The sequence below is a fragment of the Cuculus canorus genome, chromosome 1 (assembly GCF_017976375.1).
Source record: "Cuculus canorus isolate bCucCan1 chromosome 1, bCucCan1.pri, whole genome shotgun sequence".
Lineage (NCBI taxonomy): Eukaryota > Metazoa > Chordata > Aves > Cuculiformes > Cuculidae > Cuculus > Cuculus canorus.
The window spans coordinates 42222064-42247946 of NC_071401.1; the positions used below are offsets into that span (position 1 = coordinate 42222064).

At 38.4% G+C, this 25883-nt stretch overlaps 2 protein-coding genes across 6 annotated transcripts in view; one reads left to right on the plus strand and one right to left on the minus strand.

Annotated features, from left to right (window-relative positions):
- Positions 1–181: 181 nt before the first annotated feature.
- DIS3 (DIS3 homolog, exosome endoribonuclease and 3'-5' exoribonuclease) lies at positions 182–21506 on the minus strand. The gene is made up of 21 exons (XM_054056939.1): positions 21229–21506; positions 18037–18194; positions 17175–17368; positions 16987–17060; positions 15655–15822; positions 14588–14752; positions 13714–13827; positions 13494–13631; positions 12274–12420; positions 10903–11019; positions 9976–10077; positions 9214–9278; positions 9037–9121; positions 8298–8425; positions 7734–7820; positions 6573–6729; positions 4791–5005; positions 3875–4043; positions 3293–3451; positions 2756–2878; positions 182–499 (listed from the first exon to the last, which is right to left on the minus strand). The coding sequence occupies exons 1-21, from the start codon at positions 21445–21447 to the stop codon at positions 416–418; spliced, it is 2868 nt and encodes a 955-aa protein (XP_053912914.1). The 5' UTR covers positions 21448–21506; the 3' UTR covers positions 182–415.
- PIBF1 (progesterone immunomodulatory binding factor 1) overlaps positions 21490–25883 on the plus strand; it is a 115581-nt gene continuing 111187 nt past the window's right edge. For 4 of the 5 annotated variants that reach the window (XM_054056942.1, XM_054056940.1, XM_054056944.1 and 1 more), the window contains exons 1-3: positions 21490–21620; positions 24047–24362; positions 25179–25279. In XM_054056942.1, coding sequence (XP_053912917.1) covers positions 24111–24362; positions 25179–25279 — 353 coding nt within the window. In that variant the 5' untranslated portion in view covers positions 21490–21620; positions 24047–24110. Of the gene's footprint in view, positions 21621–22498; positions 22642–24046; positions 24363–25178; positions 25280–25883 lie in introns of those variants that run through there. The other variant, XM_054056941.1, reaches the window with a different exon arrangement.

Consider the following 25883-nt stretch of genomic DNA (forward strand, 5'->3'; position numbering starts at 1 on the left):
TTTCCCTCTGGGGAATTTCATCTTTCCATATAGCACTTCAGACCAGTAACAAGCACAGTGACTTCTTTCAGCCCTGACCTACTAAAGAGAATGCACTGAAGAGACACACTCTTGTCAGGCTCTAGAATGGTCTTAAGGCTGTTAAGAATAAAGCACTACAATGACTATTCCTTCCTTTTGTAGAGTCATTTATTTGGACTCACAAGACAAAACTGTAGACAGACATGATTTTAAAACTGCTTTCCTGCAAATATATATTCATAAAAAGATTTTTTAAAAGTCAAGTTTTACAGCTTATTAAAATGTATATGTAAAAGTAAACAAAATCCGTTTGTAGCAGTTTGCCCATAGGGAAAAAATGTAAATACAAATAACTCATATGTGACTTCCTGTTAACTTTTACATCCAGCTATTTTCATAGCTTCTTTTTCTTTTTCTCTGGTTCATTCTTGCTGCTTGTCTCTGTAGACAGAGTTGCAGATCCATCAGTTCCCGGTATCTACAGTAAGAAAAGAATTGAAGTCAAAACATTTTAAACTTGAAGTTTAGCTTACACTGTACTGATAAAACCTGAGCTTACTCATACAGACCTTTTACAAAATAAGTGCAAAATTAAAATAAAAGGGCAAGCCAAAAAGACTGAGGAAGAGTAATAAAAATTCTTTTAAGAGTGTGAGAGGCAGGGAATTCTGCCTTGCTCCTCCATCAATGCATACCCTGATGATAATAAAACGGGCATGAATAACAAGTAATCAAAATGTATTTGAAGCACTGAAGAAAATTAAGACCAACATCAAGAAAACTGTTACAGATGACCATCATTAAAAAAAGGTTTAGAACAGACCGGTTAAGAGGGTATTAACAGTGCCAGGACTAGACACTGTCCATCAAAGACCTCTAAAAGCAAGTGTAAAAACTCTCAGCAAGCAACTGTTGGTGCATATAAACTCACTGCTATAAACTGGTCTGGCTAGTGGAAAGAAAGTAACACCAGAGAGCACAGACAAGGTGGCCCTGAATGTATCTATGATGTGCTTATATCCAGAGTCATGCATGTGCTTCTGTTCCTCCTAGCTCAAAAATACATAAAATGGAACTACAGAAACATAAATGTGACAAGGAAGATCAGATATAGAAAATAAGCTTCCAATAAAGCAGGAGCTAACATAATGGATAACAGAAGTACATAGAATGGAATGGTATGGGAATGGTAAAGAGGAATAAAATTTTTCACAGGGTAGGAAATGCAGGATGTCATCAAGTAACAGTATTAGGCATCAGGCTTGAAATAAGTGAAAGGTTAAGTACTTTTTCATACATAGCAAGTGGTGGAGCTTACTGTTACAAGATATTGTGGGAGTCAGAAGTGTAAGCTGGGAAAAAAGTGACTAAACAAAGTCACAGAACAAGACTCCTCTACTGAACACAAAAGATGTGTATCTCTGTGTGAGGCAGGGTTGAAGTTGTAAATTGCTGCAAGCTTTGCATAGACACAAAGGGAATGATCACTGTGCACATCTCATCACTCCTATGCTTGTTCTTTAGGAGCAAGGAGTGGTAGCTCATTTTCAGGATGACAGAATAGTTTGGATTATCCAGTATGGTCGTTCCTGTATCAAAGGATAAGCTAAAATCACAGCATTGGCTTCGTTGCAGAGCAAGGATCTTCACAGAAATCAGTACAAAAAGCAGATGTGGGGGTGGGGAAAGCTGCTGGCATTAGCTTTATTTTATGTCTGTTTTCATGGAACAAAGTATTCTAGTGGACTGGAGTCATTGCAACAGGAGCATTACCAAGTTGTGCCCACAGCAGCAGCTCTGACAAACAATGCTGAGTGCCGGCAGCAGGCAGCTTAGTAGTGTCTTAACGCGCAGCAGGATGCAAGATTTCTTTCTACTACAAATTTCTGTATCTATCACCACTCTTTGGAATTATCAATGTTGCCTTCAAGTCAAGCTAATACAGCAGCCCAAAGAAAGAAATATTTACACGTGTTTGGAACTGATTTCTCAGAAAAAAAATAAAATGTTTCACTGTATAAACCACAAGGACTTATTACTTATTTGGGGCTTTATTTTTCCTCCATTACTCAATTACTGCAACCATCTGTTTGCCAAAGAAACCCACATGTAACTTAATGAAAGTACACAACCTTGTAAAGGCACAAAAAGTACTGAGCAGGCCTGAGGTGCAAGACTAGGTGAAAAGCCCAGTGTCCCAGAGGCACTAAGCAGACAGAACCGAAAAGCCTTAAGACCAGAGACACAGTTATTAGAATGTTACAGTTCTCTCAACATTATCAGGAGAGGATTTTTGTATTGTGGAAGTTATATAAGAAAGGATTGCCATTTACAGCCAGCAATTATAGTTTCCTTCTGAGCCACCCACCAGTTACACAATAATTTACTGGAGCCAAGAGAAGATCCTACTGAGTTTTGGCAGATTTTCAAAAAGGAGATTTGATTACAGAACCATGAAATTCAAAAGATATTACTTCAGCAAATCATCATCTTTCCCATCAGTGGAAATAACCCTGATGGGCCCAGAAGGGAAATTTAATTTAGAGCCCTTTATTGTTTTCAGCAGCCAGTGACAGCAGACCTGTTTTATTGAGAGCAGATATGAAGCAATCTCTACAATCTGCTGCTAAATCATTTTTTTCTGTTAGGTTAAATCTCAATTTTACTATATGCTTATTTTTTAAGATTACTGAAGGGTAATGTACTGCTATGAATCACAAATCTTGTGCCTTACCTTTGGTTCTACCAACACCATCCGAATTTTCTGATGCTGGATGTTGGAAGCATCTAACATAACGTTCACTTTAACTTTATCAAATACATGCAATGTTGTGTCTTCCACAGTAAGTGATGGTACCTGAAAGTTCAAATTTTGTGTAAATACTCACTGCTTAACAATGTCTTATGGTTTTATACAAATAAAATATTTTTTCAGGAAGTTATTAATGTAAAAAAAAAAAACCCAAACACCACAAATTACTGTCCTAAATGTTCAGTGTCCTATGTGATACATACATTTTTGCAGTATTTGTATATACAGTATCAGATAATTAGATATTAGTAGCATATATTAGAGTAACCAATTCCTGTCAGAAACTCTTTATTGAAACTTATCAAGACTATAGTGGCACTACTACTACAGGTTAATAAACGTGCATTTAGAAAAGCCTCTCTAAGCCTTCAAAATTCAACTAGAATAGATTGGAGTAATTGTGTTCACTTACCAAATGAAAAAATACAGGTAGTTAAGAACAAACCTTATAAAACATACCTCATTGTTGTAATCCAGTTTTGGTGTTGGTTTATCTTTTTCTTCAAAGAAGACTGTTCCTTCTAACCCATACTTGGGAATCAAAACCACAATTGCATTTTTTCTTACAAATAATATATACGCATCTTCATTCACTACTCCTTTGCTTTTGAAGAACAGCTATAACAAAAGTAGAATACACGAATAAGAAAAAAAAGCACTAGAACTTTCTCTTTTGGATTACAAATGTACTGGCTTAGAAAATAAAACCATTCAAATACAAATCCATACTTAGTGATAATTACACATCATATATTGAAAGCAGGTTAGAAAAATTCCATAAGCTGTTTATAACATTAATATTAAGCATTCATCATATTTATAAAAGACTCAAAGTAAAAAGAATCCTCAAGATGCCATTATTCTAAATTTTTCAGAAGCCTTTCCTCAAAGAAGCAGCCCTCATCCTTAATCACTCCTGTAGGCTTGCTTGTTTTCACTCTAGAAAGCATAACTTGATTGCTACAACTCAATGTTCCCTCCCTTCCTTTAACATCAACATGAATTGTCCCTACTTAAGCCTCCCATCTCAGAACTACTCACCTGTGTATGGAATGCAACGGATGCTCTTTGTGCATATTGGGCCATTTTATGTCGGTAATTGAGATTTTTACATACATCTGCTAGTTTATGCTTATCTGTAAGTTCTGGGTAAGTACAGTCTGCTCCTATGGCCACTGCCAAAAGTCGATGTACAATAATGTCAGCATACCTGCAAAGATTAGATTAAATGATCAGTGACATCTAAACTCGTATCTTCTTTTAAAAAAGTAAGTTTCTAAATATAATTCTGTTTTTATAAATCATATAGGTGAAAAAGGTTTTGTAATTATGACAGTCTGCCGGTAAGTCCCTCTATCAATTCAAGATCATTGTCTTTGCTGACCAAAGATACACTGCAGAGCCAGAATGAACTGTACTGTTTTCTAAGATTTCACTTGAAATGTTTCTAAGGAGGAAAATATGATGATAAGCATTTCCTCAAAACTTGGATACTTGGTTAAAAGAAAAAAAAGGTATGATTTTATTACAATGCAACAGCTACAGCAGCAACTCTCTAACAAGCAATGCTTTTTATGTAAAATTCCTCAAAATTTAAACACAGCTTCCACCTGAAAAATGACTGGCCAAATTCTGCCTCAGTCTCTGGTTGACTTTGTAATACTAACTGATCCCAAAGTGCATTTCTATGCCAGAGTTATGCATTAAGGATCTATTTCCTCTTATTTCTGAGTCTTTTAAAAAAAAAATTATCACACCTTAGGAGCCACAGACAGCGAATGTAGGAGCTTAACATGCAGATGGATCACCATGTAAAGCCACTGCTGTTTCAACTGAAATCTAAAGCTGAACATAAGCGATATTTTGTTTTAAATAGACAATACCAATATTTAAAATAGAATTTCTTTGCAAGTAAATCACTTTTTGTTTTCTGAAACTTCTGTAAAGTAAAAGATACCTTCTAATGGGTGAGGTAAAGTGGGTATAAATAGGTGAGGCTAAACCATAGTGATGAAAATCATTATCCATTCCAGAGCAGAAATAAACAGCTTGCATCATGCAGCGAGTGGCCAAAATTCGCAGCAGTGTATTTAGATAGGGGAATGTAGGAGATTCAGCCATGTCTAATGATTCAGCTAAAGCCTTTGCTGAATCTGTCTTAATTTCCAAATTCTGGAAGGACAAGATAAAAAAAAAAATACAAAAAGGTCAGGTATTAATAGCAAATTTTAACAGATTATAAGCAGAAATACAACAGCTACGTCCATGCTAATCTTAGCAAATGGTAGATATCACACCTAATAATCTAATGGAATACCACTATTACAAGAAAAAAAATAAAATCCACCCATGCACAGATCCTTCCATCTTTATTACTAATGCTTTGCAAACAATGAAAAGCTAAGTCAGTAGCCTAGGAATTCAGAAAAGGCATCTATTCACAGCTAAGAAACTCTTCATGCTAATATTAGCACATTTTTTATTTCCTTTGGTTTGATATTTCCATCTCTTGTATAATAAACCAGAAGGGATAAGAAAACAAAAAAGCATTTATGCCACACAAAAATTCTCATCCAAGCTTAATGTAAGCAGTAATCAATCTTTCAGTATTTCCTCCACAAAATTAAACTTGGGAAAGTGATTTCTAAAACTAGTACTGTATGACAATAAGTTTGTTCCCTGTTTGTCAGTGTTCCCTGATAAAAATTCAGGTAGTGTGAAAAAAGGTTCATCACAACATCAATTGATTTTTTCCTCTCCTTCATGTATACCACTGACAACAAAATATAATCTAGAGATCATATTATGCCCGGACTATGGTAAAATAATTATATATTTTTTTTAAAAGTATAACAAAAATATAGAATATTGATATTGAATTTTGATGGTTCTGTTAAGAGTAGTGAAAAGCCACTTTGGTTTATTAAAAGTATGTTTGTATATGCTCAGGAATTTAGCTTTCCAATAAAACAGTACCTTAAAAATATTTTTCGTAGTACAAATGAAATAATTATCATTATTGAAATTTTATAGCAGTGGAAAATTATAATATGGGCTGGGTTTGGGCTTATCTATTAATCTTATACTGATAGAATCTGGAAGCTTCTCTCTTGTTGACAAAAAAAAAGAGGGTGGGAAATTGCAGGGCAAAGAAATATGAACACATATGAAAAGAAAGGGGAGGGGCAGTTGAATGGAAAGGAAATATGAATACCACTAAAAGTTTAATTTGAAAGTTTAGCTCAAATAAAACATCCTAAAACTGGAAAAATCACATTTTAGACTTTCATCAGACTTGTTTCAGGCTAAACTAACCTCTAGCTGAACCAAGGAGAGGATGGAAACTGCATAAAGACAAGTGAACACCTGACCGTAACAGAGATGTTATTTGATGCGACTGACCAATTTTTAGGTACATTAATAATGTATGTGATCCAAAACTGGCTCATAAATCATGTGACTCGGAGAGTAGAAACATTCACAGCACACAAGAATTACAATACAAAAGACTTAAAATTATTTGCTTTCTTGACCTAACAAAGGGTTTAGAAAAAGCACAAGATTCTTGCTTTCATCTAAAGGTGCAGATATCTTGCTCCAACTGCCAGCAACTTCAAAGTGTAGCTGATACACTTTCAAAATACTGCTTTCCAACCCTTATTCTTGGGTAAGTCACAAACCAGAGAGAAAACAAAGCTTTTTGTAATTAACTCATTTAATTAGCATGGTAAAAACTTGCCTTGGACTTCGCAGCTTTCACAAGGATGTCATAATTTGACGGGGGAGGAGCAGGATGTTTCCTGAGCAAGGCAAACTCTGGGAACTCATCATAAATTTTTTGTGCTACTGAGACATTCGCAAGCAACATAAACTCTTCAACCATTGAATTTGTTTCTCTATCAACATAAAAGATTTTACATTGTTACAAAAGCATTATATCAAACATTTACTCTGACTGCCTAATGAAGAAACATTCCACTACCCTAACAATATTCTATAATACTAGCTACTAGGTTTGAACATTTATAGAAGTGGGCAAATATTTTTGAAACTAAAATCACAGCAATTATTTACTAAGTTTCAAATACTAAGCCAGAAGAAAAAAAACCCCTAAAATACGCTAAAATAACAAATTATATTAAAGTGTTCTTTAAAATACCCCAGAAGACCAACAGATAAGCCTCTTGATTTCTTCCTAAGATTACTCTTCAAATATTGCGCGTATGAAGTTTGAGAGCACTACACTGCACACTGAAGTTGTGACAGTGTAGATTTTAGCACAGAAAGTACACAGCATTACAAGAGAAAGTATCAAGCTTCAGAAATTCAATCAGTAGCTCTGTTTCTAGAACTCCTCTGTAAGATTGTCTGTATCACTGCACATATGCAGTAACTGCTCTGTTGTCTTTAAGATTTCAGTAATCCATAAGTTAAAGTTCTATTTTCTCTTCTTAATACCTGTAGAAGAGGATCACGCAGAAGCCACTGAAAGTTTGGACCTTAATGCTTCATTAAATCAGTAGTAAAGCTTTACGTTCACATATGAAGCATGCAGTTCAAAACTTGCTTCATAAATAGTGTAGTAAAATACAGAGGAATTCTCTTGTCAAGGATCAGCTTGCCTAGAAAATCTGTGGATGCCCCATGGCTGAAAGTGCTTGAGGTCAGGTTGGATGGGGCTTTGAGCAGAGCAACTCGATCTACCGAAAGATGTCCCTGCCCACAGCAGTGGGGCTGGACTATGTGATTTTTAAAAGATACCACCCAATACAAATAATTCCATAATACTGTTTGTCCTGAACTGTTATATGAACGCTGTACCTTATTAAGTAAATATCGTAAATGCCTTTAATTCCATCCATGCCCTGAATTAACTAACTGAGGAAAACAAAAAACATACTTGAGCTCCTTAGTCTGCAGATCAATAGGATCATGAGTTTCACTGTCCATGTGAAAACGAACTTCTGGTGAGGAAAGAGTCAAGGCTCTGGAAGAGAGGTAAGTAGTATTAACAAATTACAGCACAGCAGACAAAGCAGCTGAGTTGCAAGCCTGTACATAGCACCTGAGCTTATCATGAAAATATTTAAAATCAGCAGAAATTTAAAAAATTAGCAGGAAGTAAAAAAATCATGGAATTAATGTTCAAATCAGCAGAAATTATTATGCTGACACACACCAATACCACCTCCTAAAATTTCAAATGCTATTCCTCTGGTTGTGTTTTTACAATAACTGTCAGAGATGGATACTGATGGATCTTGTGAAGGAAGTGTTAACATGCAAACTTCATAGTTTTGGGGTAGTAGGTATAGGTGTTTTTACGCAAAGCAAAATGGCAAAATACTTCTCTTTCAAAAGATTTTTGCTGGAAAGATGGGCACAGAGGACCATTATGCACTTTGACAGAAAAAAAATATCTAGAAGACAGGGAAAAGGTTAACAGAGACACTCCACAACTTACCCATTATCAATTCTTTTCTTCTTCAGAATTTTTGCCAATTTGTTTAGTCCACGTAGGCTTGTAGTAATATCATCATTCATAGTTGCTGAATCAATTCTCATCTGTGCTTCAGCATAGGTAAGAGAAGCCTTGAAAATGTTTAAAAAAAAAGAAAAAAACACAACACAAAAAAGACATTATGACACATACTGACTACTGAAAAGAAAAACATAGTTCTGTCTTGCAGAAATTGCAGTTTGCTACCAAAGTTAGTTCAAAATAATACAAAGCTTTACATTTGGCACCTAAGTGCACGTAATTCTGCAAGGATAATGGAGAAAACAAGACAGATCCATGCAGGAAATGAGGAAACACCAAGTATTTACAGTGGTTTTTTGCTGATCAACGATGTATTTTGTACGCTAGAGGTCTAATCTTCAGAAATCTATTAAACACCTACAGAGTCCACTGAATTTAACTAGCTAGTACATACCAACCGTGTCCAATATATCTAAAGATATTTATTATTTTAAAATGAAATATCATAAGAAAAGAACTGCACAAAACCCACTGCAGCCTTAGAGGTTTAAAAGAATACAAGAGAATCAAACATTTTCAGGATTTAACCATCATTTTCTAGTTCTATGAAAATATAAATCAATAAACAGAAGGAAAACTTTATTATAAAGTCTGTTGGTCACTTTTTATAAAAAGGTCTCCATTTTTTTTTCAGAAGTATAATAATATTTACTTGACTAACCTTGGAATTAATAATACTTTTCGTAAATCTCGTTTTTAGAATTTCAGCCTTATGGTTCATCTCCCATATACACGAAAATGCAAGCCTAGAGAGGGAGAAGAAGGGGAAATCTCTTCAAATACACATTGAAACACACCGTTTCTTGTCAGGATCGAAGTATCAAACACATGCATATACCTGTCCACATTAGATCTCAGGGAGCATAAATTGGAACTAAGTAACTCTGGAACCATATCGATCCTCTGCAAAGCAAAGAATAAAAATCATGACTAGTTACAAGCATGTATTTTACTTTCCTGATTTTTAATATGCTAAAAGCTTGAAAATAATAGTTACTTTAGTTTTTTGCTGATAATATTAGGGTTTTTTTCTCAGATTTCTGAAAGAAAAGTAAGCTACTTCAGAGGAAATTCATTCCAAGATCCATTCTAATTACTGGGCTATTTCTGAAAAGAAATTGTGGTCTGTACGAAATAAGTTAAACAGGACTAAGTGTAGAGTTGTAATAAATACAAATCATAGGAAACAACATTTAGCTATCACAAGAAAAAGCAATGGAAAATGCAAAACCAGGCCATTTCTGCAATTTCAGATTGAAATTACAACAGGAGTCCAATTGTAGAATTACACAGTATTAAAGCTTCCAACAGGTGTTGAAAGGGATATTCTCCAGATAATGAATTTTAAAAGAAAAAAATATTTCTCCCTTGTGCTGTGCGTTCTAAATGACAGAATGCACCTTCATTTTGATAGTCTGAGGGAAATTAAGTGCAGTCTAAACCCTCCCTCCCGGCCCCCCCCCCCCACCCCCCGGCCCCCCCCCCCCCGGCCCCCTTCATTTAGGGATAGTGTTTCTACTCCCAAGAATTAAAAGAGAGAAGCAATGAAAAATCGAACCACTTGGTTGTATGAAAAGCTTTTCATACAGAAAACATTTACTTTTTCACAGAGATATACTGTTGTTCCTCTTTTTGCCGACTCCTCATCCAAAGCATTTCCCGGGCGAATAAAATGGCTGACGTCCGCAATATGTACACCAACCTAAAATCCAAGTACATTGTGCATCTTATGAACATGAAAGCAACTTTTTCAAGTTTTTATTTACAACTCAATTTCCCCATTCTCGGTTCCATTCAGCAGCTACTGTATGTAGTAATAGAAGCAGTTAAAACCTATCATACTGATAGTAAAAAAAGAAGAGTTGCAGCAATTATGCAAAATAAGGGCATGTGTACATTTAGTGGACAGATACAGTCATTATCAATGCCTGGCAGTTCAAATAGCCTCTTTAATTTTCTTCAAGGCTCACTGCAAATTTAGTCTTGCTTTTCTGTTTGCTAGACCTATTTTAGCACATTCTGCTATTGCAGTAACTTGCAATGAATAAAATCTGATTAAATCAGATGTAAAGGGGGAGAGAGCTGCTGTTATGTCTGCAGCTTTTACATGTTCTTGGTTGGGGTTTTTTTTGTTGTTTAAAAAATAATAATATACTAGGCACTACAGCAATACCTTCACCTTTTCTACTGATAGTTCCTTTCCCTAGATGTAGATATCCACGTTTATACTTAGCTAAAGCAATAAATATATTCTAATAATTTCCCATGCCAAAAAAGCAAAAAAACTGCCTGAATGTAGATGACATTAAATTCCCACTTCTGACACTGATGTAATGCAAATCAACTCCCTTTCATTTTTACCATCTTACAGTTTTGTGAACAGCATTTATTCCTTTTACAACAGATCTGGAGCTTTGCTCATGTAATTTACTGTTACCACTACTGCATGTTTTGTAAAATAAAGGAAGAAGTAAATAAATAAATGACTGCCTTGATTTAAAAGAACAGGAAAAAAAAGAAACGATACCTCTGTATTTCCATTTTCTAATTCTCTGCAATGTAATGCATCATCAATATCCGTACAGCCAGGAGGATCAACACTACAAACACACAGATGCCTTAAGTCTTCCCGGTATTTCATATCCTAAAATTAAAAATAAAAATAAAATTATTTTCAAGAATATTTTCCATATTAAGGTAAAAATGATCATTTGAGAAAGGCACTTTCCATAAGATTTTCCAAAGCAACCAAGTACTTTCAGAGTGGATTCTCTTTGTCCTAGGACAAAATTTGCAGTACTATTTATTTAAAAGAACAAAACAGATATGCAGAAACTACAGTGACAGAAAAACTAAGAGTATGATCAAGTACTGAAAAATTTTCTATTCTAGAGCAGATAGGAGGAGAAATACAATAAAGTCAAGATCTTTTCATGATCTCAGAATTAGCACAACAAGGAATCAAGATTTTTTTTTTTAAGTGAAATTTTGAGTGATGTCCAGCTTGACAAATTGTTTAGGATATGGCTCCTCACAACTAACTTCAGCTATCTAAGGCTTGGATGTCTAGACAGTTTAAAGATCTGCACATTTCAGAAGTATCTACCTTTGTATGATGGCTACAAATAAATCTCAGATCAGTATCAGACCAGACAACTGATATTTAGACAGCTAAAACTTACACAAAGATACTGGCTTCAGTACAGAAGTAGGTAATAAATTATAATAAAAGTAGCCCTCAAAAAAATTAAATATACAAAATGTGTAAACATTCAGCCCAGCCCAACACAAAATAGAAAAAATCATAACTCAGCCCAAAAAAACCACTCATGTCATGCTCAACTTGTTCCCTGATGACACTTTCCCTTATATTCTAAAGCAACCATTACCCATATTTAAGCTACAAGGTGAACATGAATTTCACTAATGGCATTTAAAATGAGCACTTCTGGAAACACCAGTTCCTCTTTCTCTAATTACTTTGCTGGATTATAGCAGGATATATTAAAGTCTCCTCTCCTCAGATTATTTTAGCAATGACACAGGCTGCAACATTTGCTTACAAAGCTATTTAGGAATATGAAAAACTTAGGGATGATCTTACAATTAAGTGAATTGTATTCTCTCCTTTGTCAATTTTTTTTTATATTTTTGTTTTTTATTGAAACCTGTCGTATGTTATTTTACTGAAGATGTCTATCCGGAACACAGTTTTAGGTAAAAGCAAAACTTGCAGAGACCTTTTTTCCATAGGAAATCCAGCTGAAAGTCCACCATAAGACAAAATGGGTTTGGACACCATTCTTCCTCTAGTTTCAGTGCACTGTGATACTCAAGAATGTCGCAGTTTGATTTGAAGGAGGAGGCACAGTAATTATCACAATTTAAAAATTATTACCTGTTCTGTAATGCTCCATGGCATTTTTGGTAGGAAACTAAGGACACTCTGTGAAAAAGGCTGATGAGGAACATCATGTTCAAGCAGAAGAACTTCTGTCTCTGTCTCTTTATCTCCAGCATTTCCCAAGTTCTTTACAAAATGACCCTAAAACAATATACATAAAAATATATACACATGCACATCGAGCAATATTGTTTGCCCGTAAGTATTTGAGACCATTATATCATAGGTTATTAGTATATTAAACTATATAGAAGTAATGAGTAATCTTCCCTTCACCAATTAGCCCTCTCAACTTTATGCGAGAAATTTAATTTCAAATATTTAACTGATTCAATAAGTCTGAACTTTGTACTTCCCCCTCATTTCCTAGAATGGCAATAAATGCTCTCCCTTTTAAACTGTAAACATAGCATTTCAGTTTTGAAGGAAAGAAAAACATTGCTGCATAAGCAGCAAAACTAATGAGGTCTAATTTCTCTGTGGGTTTGGGTTTGCCACATCCCACTCTCTAACACCACATTAACTGTACTTCTTTTCTCATGTCTCTCATCCTCTATAATGCTGCCCTTTGTCTTAACAGTCCTTCCATATAGTCCAAGATTCTATAATTTCTCTCAATTTGAGTGAGACAGCTGTGCTCTCATCCATTACAAGCTACGCGTTCCTACACAAAGCAACAGAAGCCTCTTCAAAACCTAGTTAGTGTTCAACACAGACTGCAACTAGTGTCCTCAATTTCTCTTATACCCTCTTGTTTATTTACAAAGAGCTTCTAAGAACTTAACCACCAATAACTCTGCCCCAACTGCAATGTAACTGAATTTGGCCAATATGTTTGAAACTACTTGCCAGGACAATGACCAGTGTGTGAATGAGTAAAGCCACAGTGAAGGTTCCCATTTCTAGAACCCAGACTGAACAAGGCAGTCCCTAGTTAGCCTAAATAAAACACCTTAGTCAGCTCATATATGTTCACTGAAGAACCTGAGGATGAAGTTTATGAAGTATGATAACCCACACTTGGATTTTGGTGGTAGGAATAAACTAAATCATTTGAGGACTTCCTTGAGTTGCACCATCAAAAATGGCAGTCCGAGAACTTAAAATTCACATCAATGCTTTTTGAAGTTAGTAAGTGTTGCAGATAATAAACATCTTACCTAATAAACACGTAAAAATTGGATAGATAGAAATTCAGAAGAAAACAAACTTACATTAGGATATCTGGAATTCCTGGGCCAACCATCAATAGCAACAATTATCCTTTGTCCTTCCAATGTTTCTGCTTGTCTCGTTTCTATTCGAATGCGAGGAATTCTGCGATCAGCTGGCGTAAACAAATGGCGCCTTGCCTATTAACCACCAGAAAAAGGAATAAATAATTTCTAATTAAGGGGGAAAAAAAAGCTGCACTTAACTTGATTATTTCCTTACCTCTTTGATCTGTGATTTGGAAAGCATGCCACAAAACGGCCTCCAGTTTCGTTTTATAATGCCCACCACTTTTCCTGTAGGTCTCAGCATGTCCTTGTTAACAGAAGCCTTCAGCTGGCAGAACACACAGAGGTTAAAAACACAAAACCGGTTGAACTGATGTTAACATTTTTGACTACAGCATGTATCTCAAACCTTGGTGGTAACAAATTATGTTTCACTATACTGCCATAAATTCTACTACAGCTTTGTAAACAGAATTATGCCTCCCTGTGCTTTGCAGGACTTTTTAATATTTTCACTATGTGATATGACTACTTTGTAAGTTTCTTTGTCTTTCTGAAGCAACGCCTATTAAAAAAAAACATTCCCATGGAATTCAGTGGAAAGACGGTGTTTCTAAAGAAATGCAAATATTTGTTGACAGAGTATACATGTGTGCACCACATTAATGTTAAGCAGAAATACTGCAAAAAGCTAAAGAATATTTTACAACCAGTTCCAAACATATGCATTGCCTATAGAAGCTGACTGACATCATGACATAACATCTGTTCCTATTCTAGCAAATCCACCAGTACATAGCTTTGAATTATTACCCAATTACCACTCAGTAAGTAACTTTCAGATTTATTAAGTAATGTGGGAATTTCTGGTTGTGATTAATTAAAAGAAAGTATTCATCTTAAAAACATTCACGTATTTAATGCAGCTACAGGACTACAATTAAGTTTTATAATTTCCATATTCAAAATAGCTTTTAGGAGTCAGTATAAGAAGGATGTATAAATCTAAAGCCTAACAATACTGTTAGGGTACTGCAGATTTCACCTCTCTCTTAACATAAGTTAAGTAAAAAATAATTTACTCATACCACGTTTTCTTTCTCCTCTTCACTTTCAACGTCGTCTTCATTCTGGCCATCATCCTGCAAGACCACTGAGGATGGTGCGACCCATTCATCTTTTGCCAGCAACTCCACAGCTACAACATCTTCATGAACTGCTCGGTTTAAATGTTTCAGTCCCTGTATAATTATCTGGATTTTTTAGAAAAAGAAAATGAAAATGCAAATATTCATGATGATAGTAATGGAACACCCAAATCAAAGAAGTATAACAGAACAGTATCCATGTGTAACAGGCTCTGTGCTCTAAAGAACATTTTAAGGCATGTTTGTGAGGCGTTTTCTTCTTCTGCCGAGACTTCTTTCAGTACTGATGACACTATTTCAGGATTCCAATAGCCAGTATAAAAATAATTTGTTTTCCCCAGACTACTTTTTTTTTTCTTTTTAAATCAGTCAATCCTTCTCTTTCTGCAGGGCAGGGGACTCCACAGACTACTGGGAGATAGGAATAAAAGAAATGGTGAGCCAGAGAAGCACCTCCAGCTGCCACTACAAACAGGGAGGGAAGAAACAACTGCTGTTTTTTTCAAACAGCATACGTACAACTGTACCAACAGCAAATCCAGCAGAGTAACTGCTTGGAGGCAAACAGCCCATCCATCTACTCATCACCAGGCATGAAAATAGCAGGAGAAATAAAGCTATGACGAGAGGGATCACCACAGTTCTTATGAAAACCTTCCTACAAACCTGTTTCTTTATCTTTTACCATATATTTCAAACTAATTAAAAAAAAAAGTGTTATATTCGAGTCGAAAAACTATTAACTAAGATTCAGCTTCATTTTATCAAAGCATAGATTATAATTATAAACACACCGTTCTTTTTTCAAAAGCAGCCTAGTCAACATTTCAGTATTGTATATTCATAAAAATAAACAAAACCAAATCCAAAGGGTCAGAAACACTCAAAAGAGGAAAAAATAATATAACGCTTCTTTTTAACAACATACGTCACCATGAAGGAATTACATTAAGTCATTACTGAGGCTACCTGAAGTTCACAGCACGAAATGAAAATGAAAAATTTACCTCTTTGTTTTCTTCAGCATCTCCATGAACCCAAACAGTACCTTCAAGATAATTCTCTCTGCTTGCTCTGAAAGTTCCTTGGAGGTAAATACCAGATTTTATTCCTTGCTGCAGTTTGCTAAGAGGAATATGTTCTGGGAAAATTATTTTTCCACTTTCTATTTCTTTCTTAAAACAAAACAAAACAAAAAAAAAAAAAAAGCAAATGTTAAGTCTTTTGTATCCATGACTACTGCAAAAGCGAGCTCAAGAGTGCGACACTCAAGCAAACTCCAAAACTCTATCTACATGAGGGTATGAGCATGCACAATAATGAAGAACTACTATTAAGCAGCAATTTTTCTAATGAAGCATAAAAACCATAAAGAACACAGAAATGTGACAGATCTGTGGATGTTTCCTTTTCTTTTCCTGTTTGCCTGCAGTTAGTTAAAAAGATAATGCACACTTTTACATGGGTTTCGCCATACTGACTCAACATACACTTAATTAGGAAAATACTAGCATAGTATTACACAGTAAAGGAACAGCACACAGTGTAAACATGTACTGTAAGCTTTTTGGAACACTATGAAAACACATTACTGTGACTAAACTGAAGCAGTCAGACAATTAGTTAAAGCTGAGTGAACTACAGCTAACTGCTGAAAAGATCAGCTGAGCCTTCCACTTACTTCCCACTCTTGCATGTCTCACTCCATTCTGTTTCAACTAACTAACAAAATTAACCTTCCCTTTTTTGGTGATGGTAAGTTTCCAGCTGTATCAGTCTTACGTGAAAACGTAAGTCTCAATTCTGATAAACACAAAGCACAAAGAAATAGAAGAGGATGTAGCTCATCTTCAAGATGCACACCGCATTTGATGTCAACCTAACTGACCATAAAAATCAGGTCTTTTGATAGAAAATGCTTTTGATCAACAAATTAACATAACTCTTATAAACTTAAGCTAAGATAAACTTTCAAATAACAGACATAAACCAAATACCTAAACAGTGTGCAATATACACTTCTGTAGTTTGCATTTTGTTTCCATTATTTCTAATATTTATACACATTCTTTAACCAATTGTTTTTATTCTCATCTTCATATCAGTTATCTAAAGCAACAGGTTTTTACAAAGAACAAGTTGTCCACTAACATGCATACATGCAGCAGTAAAACTGCTGCAATGTTTCGTTTTTTCTCTTCAGCTGTCAGTTATACCGCAAAAATGGTAATAAAGTCAAGAGTCCCAATTTTCTAAAATGATGCTAGTGGCCTGACATGTTGTCTAATAATATACTGCAAACCATTTGTGATTAAATAATTTATAAAAAAAGAACATACCCCTTCATCAGATACACAAGCAAGACGATCTACAAGATCGGGATTAGCTGTCAAGCTTTTTATATACTCCTCACCTAAAAAAGCAACACACAAATATTATGCAAGAGATGCATGGGATTTAGGTACGAAGACACTGCTGAGACTGCGTATCTGAGCAATAAATGCAACATATATGACACTTCACTTACAAGTATAAGCAGTTATCCCTTCCTCTAGAGCTTTCTCTTTATTAGCTCTGTCGTTTGTTAAAAAGATAACTTGGATCTTCTCCCCATCCTCTATTTTTTTCAAGTGTTCGTTGTACCATTTCACTGCTACCCGAATGGCTCTGTCATTGCGGTCATTAGAACTTTCTCCTTTTTGTTGCTCTATGTATGTTTCTCTATATAAATAAAAGAGGAGCAGAGAAAGCAAAACAAATCTCAACATCTATCCACACTTACAAAATTTTTTCAGACAAACAAGATCAAGATTGTGAAGCTAAAAGAATCACTGCTGTACAAATAACCCTACAGGCCATTGAAGAAGGGTCAGGAGAAAAAGGAGTCAAGAAAAATAGCAAGGAAGTGTTACTTTATAACGCAACCTTCTCACTGACAACTGAAGAGGACAGCATTCAGATGTTAGAGCTATGAATTCAAGACTCCTAGAACTACAATACTGCAGTAATGGAAACTTGGTGAGCACAAATAAATGCAAAATAACTGCATCTTCATATTTTAGAGCTTCCTGTCACAAAACAAGAGATTTTTTAAGTTTAAAAAGGATATTAAAATGGAAAAGCATTTTTCCCTTGCTCAAGTTAACACTGTCATCTGTAAACTTTATTTGTTATCCTAAAAACTTTTTCATAATAAAGATATGCTTACATTAATTATAAACCAGAAAAGCTCCTGGAAAACATATTTCCCAACAGGACTCCTTACAAGCATACAGTTCTATACACCCTAGCCTAATTTTTTTTGCCTAGTTCACATGTTGCAGTTCTGCTTTCCCATTTCTTTTACTGGACATCAACACAACTTTGTTACACACTATTCCACACCTTACCTATGATGTTCATTGGTGAAAGAATAGAAATGTTTTTCAGGGTTTTGAATCACGTCCCTAATTCGCTTGTACACTGGTGCACTCCGATTCCTGACTTCTTGTAAGACTGTCTGTAGCACAATGACATTCTTAATAACGGGATCTTCAAGAATATCAATCTGAGGAACAAAATGGAAATGAATCAAAATAGTTAAATTTTATCCAATAACAGGACTCGAAATATTTGGCTTACATGTGAAAAGCTAACACGAATAATGAGTTTCACTACTTCTCCTTTTATCTCTCATGGTTCGGAAAATGAACAGTATATTAAGCTGTCTCCTCCAGCTTGTGGGCAAAAAGTTCAAATAGGATTTTGCATCCTCTTTGTGATCTGAATTTTGCTGGAGTGAAGATAAAGACTCAGTCTGACTTCCATCAAATTCATCCCAAATGTATTCAGGACTTCTATCAAATTTAAGGCCAGGTATACACTAGAAATTTTGGACGTTCTTGTGAATTGTAATCTTTGCAAGCAAAATATACCTAAGCACAATTTGACAGTAATCAAACATAATTTAAATGCTGTGGCATATGTCTTTCCAAGCAATGCAAACCCTAACTAGCACCTGACCACGCTGACACAACTAACACGGACATGTACATGTGTAGTTTTAAGTTCTCCAAAACTGTTGCTGTTGCACAGCAATTTTAATTTCCATAGATTCAACTGGAATTCTGAAGCTGTTCTTCATCTTTTCAGAGACTTTTTTTTTTTTTTGAGGAAATTTGTTAAAAAAAAAATCAGCACTTCTCTTTGCCAACTCCTGCTAGCTGTAGTGTGCAACAGGCACAAATATACACCAAAAATCCATGCTCCCAGCAGGAGAAAAACGTGAGCTTGACCTCTTAAGCTTATGGCAGGGAACTGGGCAAACCCATCTCCAAAAAGAGAGTAGTAAGGCTGCGGCAGGCATGGCTAAAAGATTTAAAGCCAACGTCAGACCAAGCTTCTCTGCATCTAATGTTTAGGTGACCTAACAGATTTAGAGCCACACTCATAGGGCAAGAAATCCGGTATTAATCATTGCACACCATGCCAAATCTTACTGTTGCAATCCTGTTCCAGTTGCTAGGTAAAATCTTTAGCTACTGTTACCAAGACTTCCTAATCCCTGCAGCTTCAGTATATGGCAGTATACTTAAAGCATTCAGAGTGCTCTATAGTACGTACATACAAACTCTGCCAAGAGACACCAAGAAGTCTATGTGTAACTGTAAATACCCCTTACCTTCCTGTTTTGGGGAGAAAATTTTTACTTACAGTTTTTCAGATCTGTAACTGCTAAAACATTTGAGTGTTATGCCACTCTCCTGAGGAATTCACATTAGGATTCATGAATTACTTCCAGTCTCCAATGTCTGCCCAGGGTTATTCTTTCTACAGATGTATTCAAAAGCAATTAAATAAACCCAAACCAGTCAGGCATTGTGCTTGGGAATTCACTGCCTCTCAGCCTGGAGTTCTACTGTCTGTGCTGCTCAGACCCAAGCCTTTGCACAGTTAGTGATGGGCTGCAGAGTAAAGTTCATCCCATGCTTCCAGAGTTGTATAGGAATGATTTTGCAGCCTCTATTCTCTACCTGAAATCAACATCACAGTATAAAGAACATAAGCCTACAACAATCCCTGAAAAAGAGAATACAGATTTCAGAAAATTCAGTGACCACTTGAAGATCCTGATCCCTACTGCAGAGTCTAATGGCATTCCTTGCCTGAATTTACAGGCTTATATCAGACCGTAACAAATGAAGAGTAACATTCTCTACTCCTACCGTTCAGGTGGCAAAACATAAAACTGGAATACAGACTAAAACCAGGCTGGCCTTGGCGATGCTCAAGGCTTCCTCAATATCTACAGGATGGCAGAGAGCTGACCCATTCATTAGGATGAGGAGATGGCCTCAAGTTGCACCAGGGGAGGTTTAGATTGGATATTAGAAAAAAAATCTTTACTGAAAGAGTGGTGAAACATTGGAATATGCTGTTCAGGGAAGCTACGGAGTCTTCACCCTGGAGATGTTTAAAAAACATATAGATATAGCACTTTAGGACATGGTTTAGTGGCCATGGTGGTGTTGCGCTAACAGTTGGACTTGATGATCACAGAATGGGTTGGAAGGGACCACGAAGGTCATCTAGAGCATCCACCCTGCAGTTAGCAGTAACATCTTCAATTTAATCAGGTTGCTTAGAGCCCCATCCAAACTGACCTTGAATGCTTCCAGAGACGAGACATCTACCACCTCTTTGGGCAACCTGTGCCAGTGCTCCACCACTCCCATCATAAAAAATGTCTTCCTTATATCTAGTCTGAATCTACCCTCTTTTAGTTTAAAGCCATTACCCCTTGTCCTATTTCTACAGGTCCTACTAAAAAGCTTTTCCCTATTTTTCTTATAAGCCCCCTTTAAGAACTGAAATCATGCAATAAGGTCTCCTCTGAGCCTTCTCTTATTCAACCCGAACAGCTCCAACTCTCTCAGCCTCTTTTCACAGGGAAGGTGTTCTGGGCCTTTGATCATTTTGTGGCCCTCCTCTGGGCTTGCTCCAACAGATCCATGTTTTTTCTGCTCCTGAAGGGGGTGGGAAGGGGGTCTGGTGCTGAACGGCGGGGACGGGGGAGGCAGTCCTCAACGGGAGGGACGGGGAGGGCCTGTCCTAAGAGGGGGGGTGCGGTCCTGAAGTGTGGAGGGCTGAAGGGAGACGGGGGGCCGGAGGTGGGAGGGAGGTTGAGGGGATCGATCCTGAACGGGGGGCGTCCGGTCCTGAAAGGGAAGGGGGACAGTCTTAAAAGGGGGGGGGGGGGGAGGGGCTGAAGGAAGAGGGGGAGTCGGTCTTGAAGGTGGAGGGCAGAGGGGGTGAGTCCGGCCCTGAATGGAGGAGGGGCGGAGTTAAAGGGACCAGTCCTGAACGGGGTGTGAGCTGTGTGTGTGGGGGGGAGGGGGGGGGGGGGGAAACGGTCCTGAAAGCGGGGGGAAAAGGAAGGAGAAGGAAGCGGGGGGCTGGTCCTGAGGGGGGAAGCGGTAATAAATGAAGATAGGAGGGGGACGTTCCTAAAGGGGCAGGGGGGGCCAGACCTGGAGACGGGGCGTCCCGCCCGGCCCTCGTGTCTGGGCGGAGGAAGCCCGCCGCTGCCGGTACCCGCTCACCTGGTGGAGGAGAAGGTTGGTGTCGGGCAGGAGGTAGTGCGGCCCGGGGCAGAGGGCGCTGGGGGCGCCGCTGGGCCGCGCCTGCAGGCCGCGGTCAGTGGGGCAGAGGCGGCAGGCGGCGGCGCCGCAGGGGATGTCCTCACGCAGGTAGTGCTCGCGCACCACTTTCACCACCGCGCCCGCCCGCGTGCGCTTCAGGAACGAGCGCGAGGTCAGCATGGCGCCGCGCGCGGCCTCCGCGCCCGCTGGGGAGGGGGTGGGGCGGAGGCTCCGCCCCCGCGCCCTGCCGCGCGCGCGCGCGCCCGCCGGGTCGCTGTGGTGATGGCGCCGCGCGGCCCCGCCCCGGCAGAAGGCGGGAGGGAGCGCGCGCGCCAGCGTGGCCGCCGGGCCAGGTAAAGCGGGGCGCTCGGAGGGGACTGCGGCGGGGGGAAGGCGTGAGGAGGATGATGGAGGTGTTAGAACGGGTCTAGAGGAGGACTGGAGCATCTCCCATAGGAGGACAGGGTGAGAGAGTTGGGTTTGTTCAGCCTGCAGAAGAGAAGGCTCCAGTGAGACCTTATAGCGATCTTCCAGTAAACGAAGGAGCTACAGGAAAGCTGGAGAGGGACTGTTTACCGAGGCTTGTAGTGACAGGACTAGGGGCGATAGATATAAACTGGAGAGGGGCAGAGTTAGACTGGATATATGGAAGAATTTCTTCACAATGAGGGCGGTGAGCACTGGAACAGGTTGCCCAGGGAAGTCGTGGATCCCCCATCCCTGGAGACAGAATCATGGAATAGTTTGGTTTCAAAGGGACCTTAAAGATCATGTAGTTCCACCACCCCCACCCCCCACCCCCTGCCATGGGCAGGGACACCTCCCACTAGATCAGGCTGCCCAAGGCCCCATCCAACCTGGCCTTGAACACCTCCAGGGATGGGGCAGCTTCCCTGGGCATCTTGTGCCAGTGCCTCACCACTCTCATTGTGAAGAAATTCCTCCTTATGTCCAGTCTAAATCTGCCCCTCTCCAGTTTATATCCATTGTCCCTAGTCCTATCACAACTTTTTACGAAGTCCCTCCCCAGCTTTCTTGTAGGCCTCCCTCAGGTATTGGAAGGCCACTATAAAGTCTCCTCAGAGTCTTCTTCAGGCTGAACAACCCCAACTCTCTCAGCCTGTCATCGTATGGGAGGTGCTCCAGCCCTCTGATCATCTTTGTAGCCCTCCTCTGGACACATTCTGACAGCTCCATATGTTTCTTAAGTTGAGGGTTGCAGAACTGGATACAATACTCCAGGTGGTGGCTCACGAGAGAGGAATAGAGGGGCAGAATCATCCTCCTCAGTCTGCTGGCCACACTTCTTTTGATGCAGCCCAGGATACAGTTGGCCTTCTGAGCTGCGAGTGCATATATTCTAGGCCAGCTTGGGTGAGTCTTTGAGCAACCTGATCCAGGGAAAGGTGTCCCTGCCTGTGGCGGTGGGGGGGTGTTGGATTTGGATGATCTGTAAGGTCCCTTCTGACCCAACCCATTCTACAATTCCATGACCAGGGACTGGCACAGAGAACTGGGACACAGCTCTTGGCATGTGTGGGGGTGGGTTAGTTGGAGTTGGGTCCCCGCAGGGCTGGGCAGTCGGTGGGTGAAACAACGTCTGCTCCACTGAGCTGCCCCCACCGCGGGGAAGGGGCCGGGGCGCTGCTCCGTGGAGGTGTCAGGCACCCAAAGGGGAGGAGAAGCACCCAAAAAGAGAGCTGGGCATCCCACCAGGAGGAGCTGGGTCCCTCAGCGCAGGGCAGCTCAGCTGGTGAGGGCTGTGAGCGTAGCATCCCCTTACTGTGCAGGGCCTTGAGCAGTAAACATTAGGGTGTGCATCTCTTCAGTAACAGCTGAGAGCTGTACCGAGTGGTTGCACAAGAGTGTGTGACTTAAATAGCTCACCTTTAGGAAGAATCATAGAATCGTATAATGGTTTGGATTGGAAGGGACCTTAAAGACCACACAGTTCCAACCCCCACTCTCTCATGGGCAGGGGCATCTTCCACTGGATCAGGCTGCTCAAAGGTATCATCCAACCTGGCCTTGAACATCCCCAGGGATGGGGCATCCACAGCTTCTCTGGGCAACCTGTGCCAGTGCCTCACCAACTTCAAAGAAAAAAAATCTTCATATCTCATCTAAATCTCCCCTCTTTTGCCTTAACGATCCCTCCCCAGTCCTATAAAGAGAAGTCTCACTCATCTTTTCTGTAGGCCCTGTTGAAAGGCTGCTCTAAGTTCTCCCTGGAGCGTTTTCTTCTCCAGGCTGAACAAGCCCAATTCTCTCAGGCTGCCCTCATATGGGAGGTGCTTCAGCCCTCTGTTCTTCCTTTAATTAAGTTCATTAAGAACTAGCAAGTTGTAGAAGTCATAGAAGACAAAGATGGACATCAAAGTATTCCTTTACCAATTTTTCTAGCTAGTCTTGTTATGGCCCTTCTAGGACATTCTCGGACGCTGTAGGTGTCATGGGTCTCGGAGTGCATGATGATGAATGACATTCATCTGATGATGAATAGCAGGTGCACATCTTGCTTTGGCTGTAACATCTTACTAGTAAGCTCAATTCACCCCAGTATTTAGCTTGTTGCAATCAAAACCCTTGTTAATAATTATTTAGGAAGAGAGTCTTTGGGCAACTGCCCTTTTCCGCGCTTCTTAAAATGTTTTTCCTGGGTGAAGAGAAAGATGTAATAGTGATGCTGAGAGGAATTACTTAGTGGTCTGGTCAAACTAACTGGCTAATTTTTTGTAATGTCATAATGCCTTTAACTTAATTGTTTTGATTTTTGCAGTTGATTCTTCAGAGGGCTGATCTCAAAGTGTAACTTCAAGAAGCTTTACGAATAGTGTAAGAAAATGTCACATAAAAGCTCTAAAGAAGTCAAGAAAATAAACGTTTCTAGCTCTTTGGAGTCTGAAGATATTAGCTTAGAAACCACAGTACCAACTGATGATGTTTCTTCCTCTGAAGAAAGAGAGGGTACTGTTAAAATCACTAAGCAGCTGATTGAACGGAAGGAGTTGCTACATAATCTTCAGCTGCTTAAAATAGAACTATCCCAGAAAAACTTGATGATTGACAACTTGAAAGTAGAGTATTTGACCAAGGTAAGAAATGTTGCTTCTTTTGTGATACGGTCTTTTATTTCTAGTGCTTTTAGAGTATGGTAGAAGCATCCATTCTGAAAAGAATTTCTGTGCATTGCATACTGGAGGCCTAATTAGTTTTTGGGTTTTCTTGTTTTTTTAATGAGAAAAAGGAGGAAACTAAGATATATAAGTCTTAGATGACTTGTCCACCATGTTATACTTATATGTGGATGAGGGGAATTGAATAATTTTTCCTTTTGTAAAAACAAAGGAAAAAGACTTGTAATGTTTGAAAAATGATTAATAATTTTGTCACTGACTTCTAACCTGAACTTGTGGAATACAAGAAAGTCATACAAAGGCTTTTCAATGATCTATTATATTAATGAAGATGTGGCTAGAATATACCATGCTAATATTAGGACAGTTTGTTGTGTGCGGTTTCCGCTAAGATAACATGAGACTAGGGAAAGTGTAAAAGCTTTGCCATTTTTGTGTGCCGTCAATATTTACAACTTACACGGTACTAATTGTGGCTTTCACTGACTTGCTTATCTGAGTTTAAGCCTAGTTTGAAATCAGCTTAACAAGCAGCTATTGGGCTGAAAAAGATGAGTTATAGGAATAAGTATTTTTTATAGTTCACTAGGGCAAAATCTGTATTGTATTTTATGAAGCTGCAGTGTATTTAGGAGTCTTGTTAGACAATCATTATTGTGCTACTCAGTGCATTGGGCTTTCCACTTTTTTTTTCACTGAAGTTGTCAATTATGTTTTAAAAATTACCGAGATAACTTCTTTTCTTTATTTTGTGTTTATATTCTTCATACTTAGATTGAAGAGCTAGAAGAGAAGCTTAATGATGCAGTCCATCAAAAGCAGCTATTGTCTTTACGGCTGGATAGTCAGCTGACATTACAGCAAGAAGATGCTAGGTAAGATTGAAGTAAAATTAAAAAGGCTTCATTTTTCATAACATTAACATGAATTCAAATTAATTAAAGGGCAGTTAATGGAAAGTGCTGATTATGATTACAGGAGTAGGATTTCTTTTGTGGATTATATTATTTCCATTCTAAAAATGGAATCTACATGTTTGATTTATGCAGAAGTAAATTTCAAATAAGGTCTTGCTTGCTAAAGTTTGTGTTTGGTTTTATTGTTACCTGGAATCAAAATTTACTAGGAACTTGGAGTAAGAATGTTCTTTAAACCAGTCAAGAACAAAAAGAGTAGGTAGACTACGCAGACTTTCCATCAATTTAAAGTGAATTTTTAATAACTCTGCAGCTTGGATGACTTGAGAAAGGTAAGGGGATAACGTTTAGCACATCCAGTTAGGATTGCTTATTGGTCAGAAATGCTTTCAGTTGATGATGCGGAAACTTACATTTGTCCTTGCTTATCTGAAACATTTTGAATTGACCCCTACAGCTGAAAATAGACTGGCTAGCAAGGCTTCTCTAAATTACTTTCTCAATTAAATGTTTTAACACCTCTAATGAATAATGTTCTTCTTCCACTGTCCTAATATCCTCA

Coding starts and splice junctions, on each gene's coding strand:
- DIS3 (XM_054056939.1), bottom strand. CDS start 21,447: ATGCTGACCTCGCGCTCGTTCCTGAAGCGCACGCGGGCGGGCGCGGTG. Junction 15,823..16,986: donor CTTGTGTATCTGATGAAGGG/GTATGTTCTTTT, acceptor TTTTGTTTTAAG/AAAGAAATAGAAAGTGGAAA. Junction 2,879..3,292: donor AACTGGATTACAACAATGAG/GTATGTTTTATA, acceptor TTGAACTTTCAG/GTACCATCACTTACTGTGGA.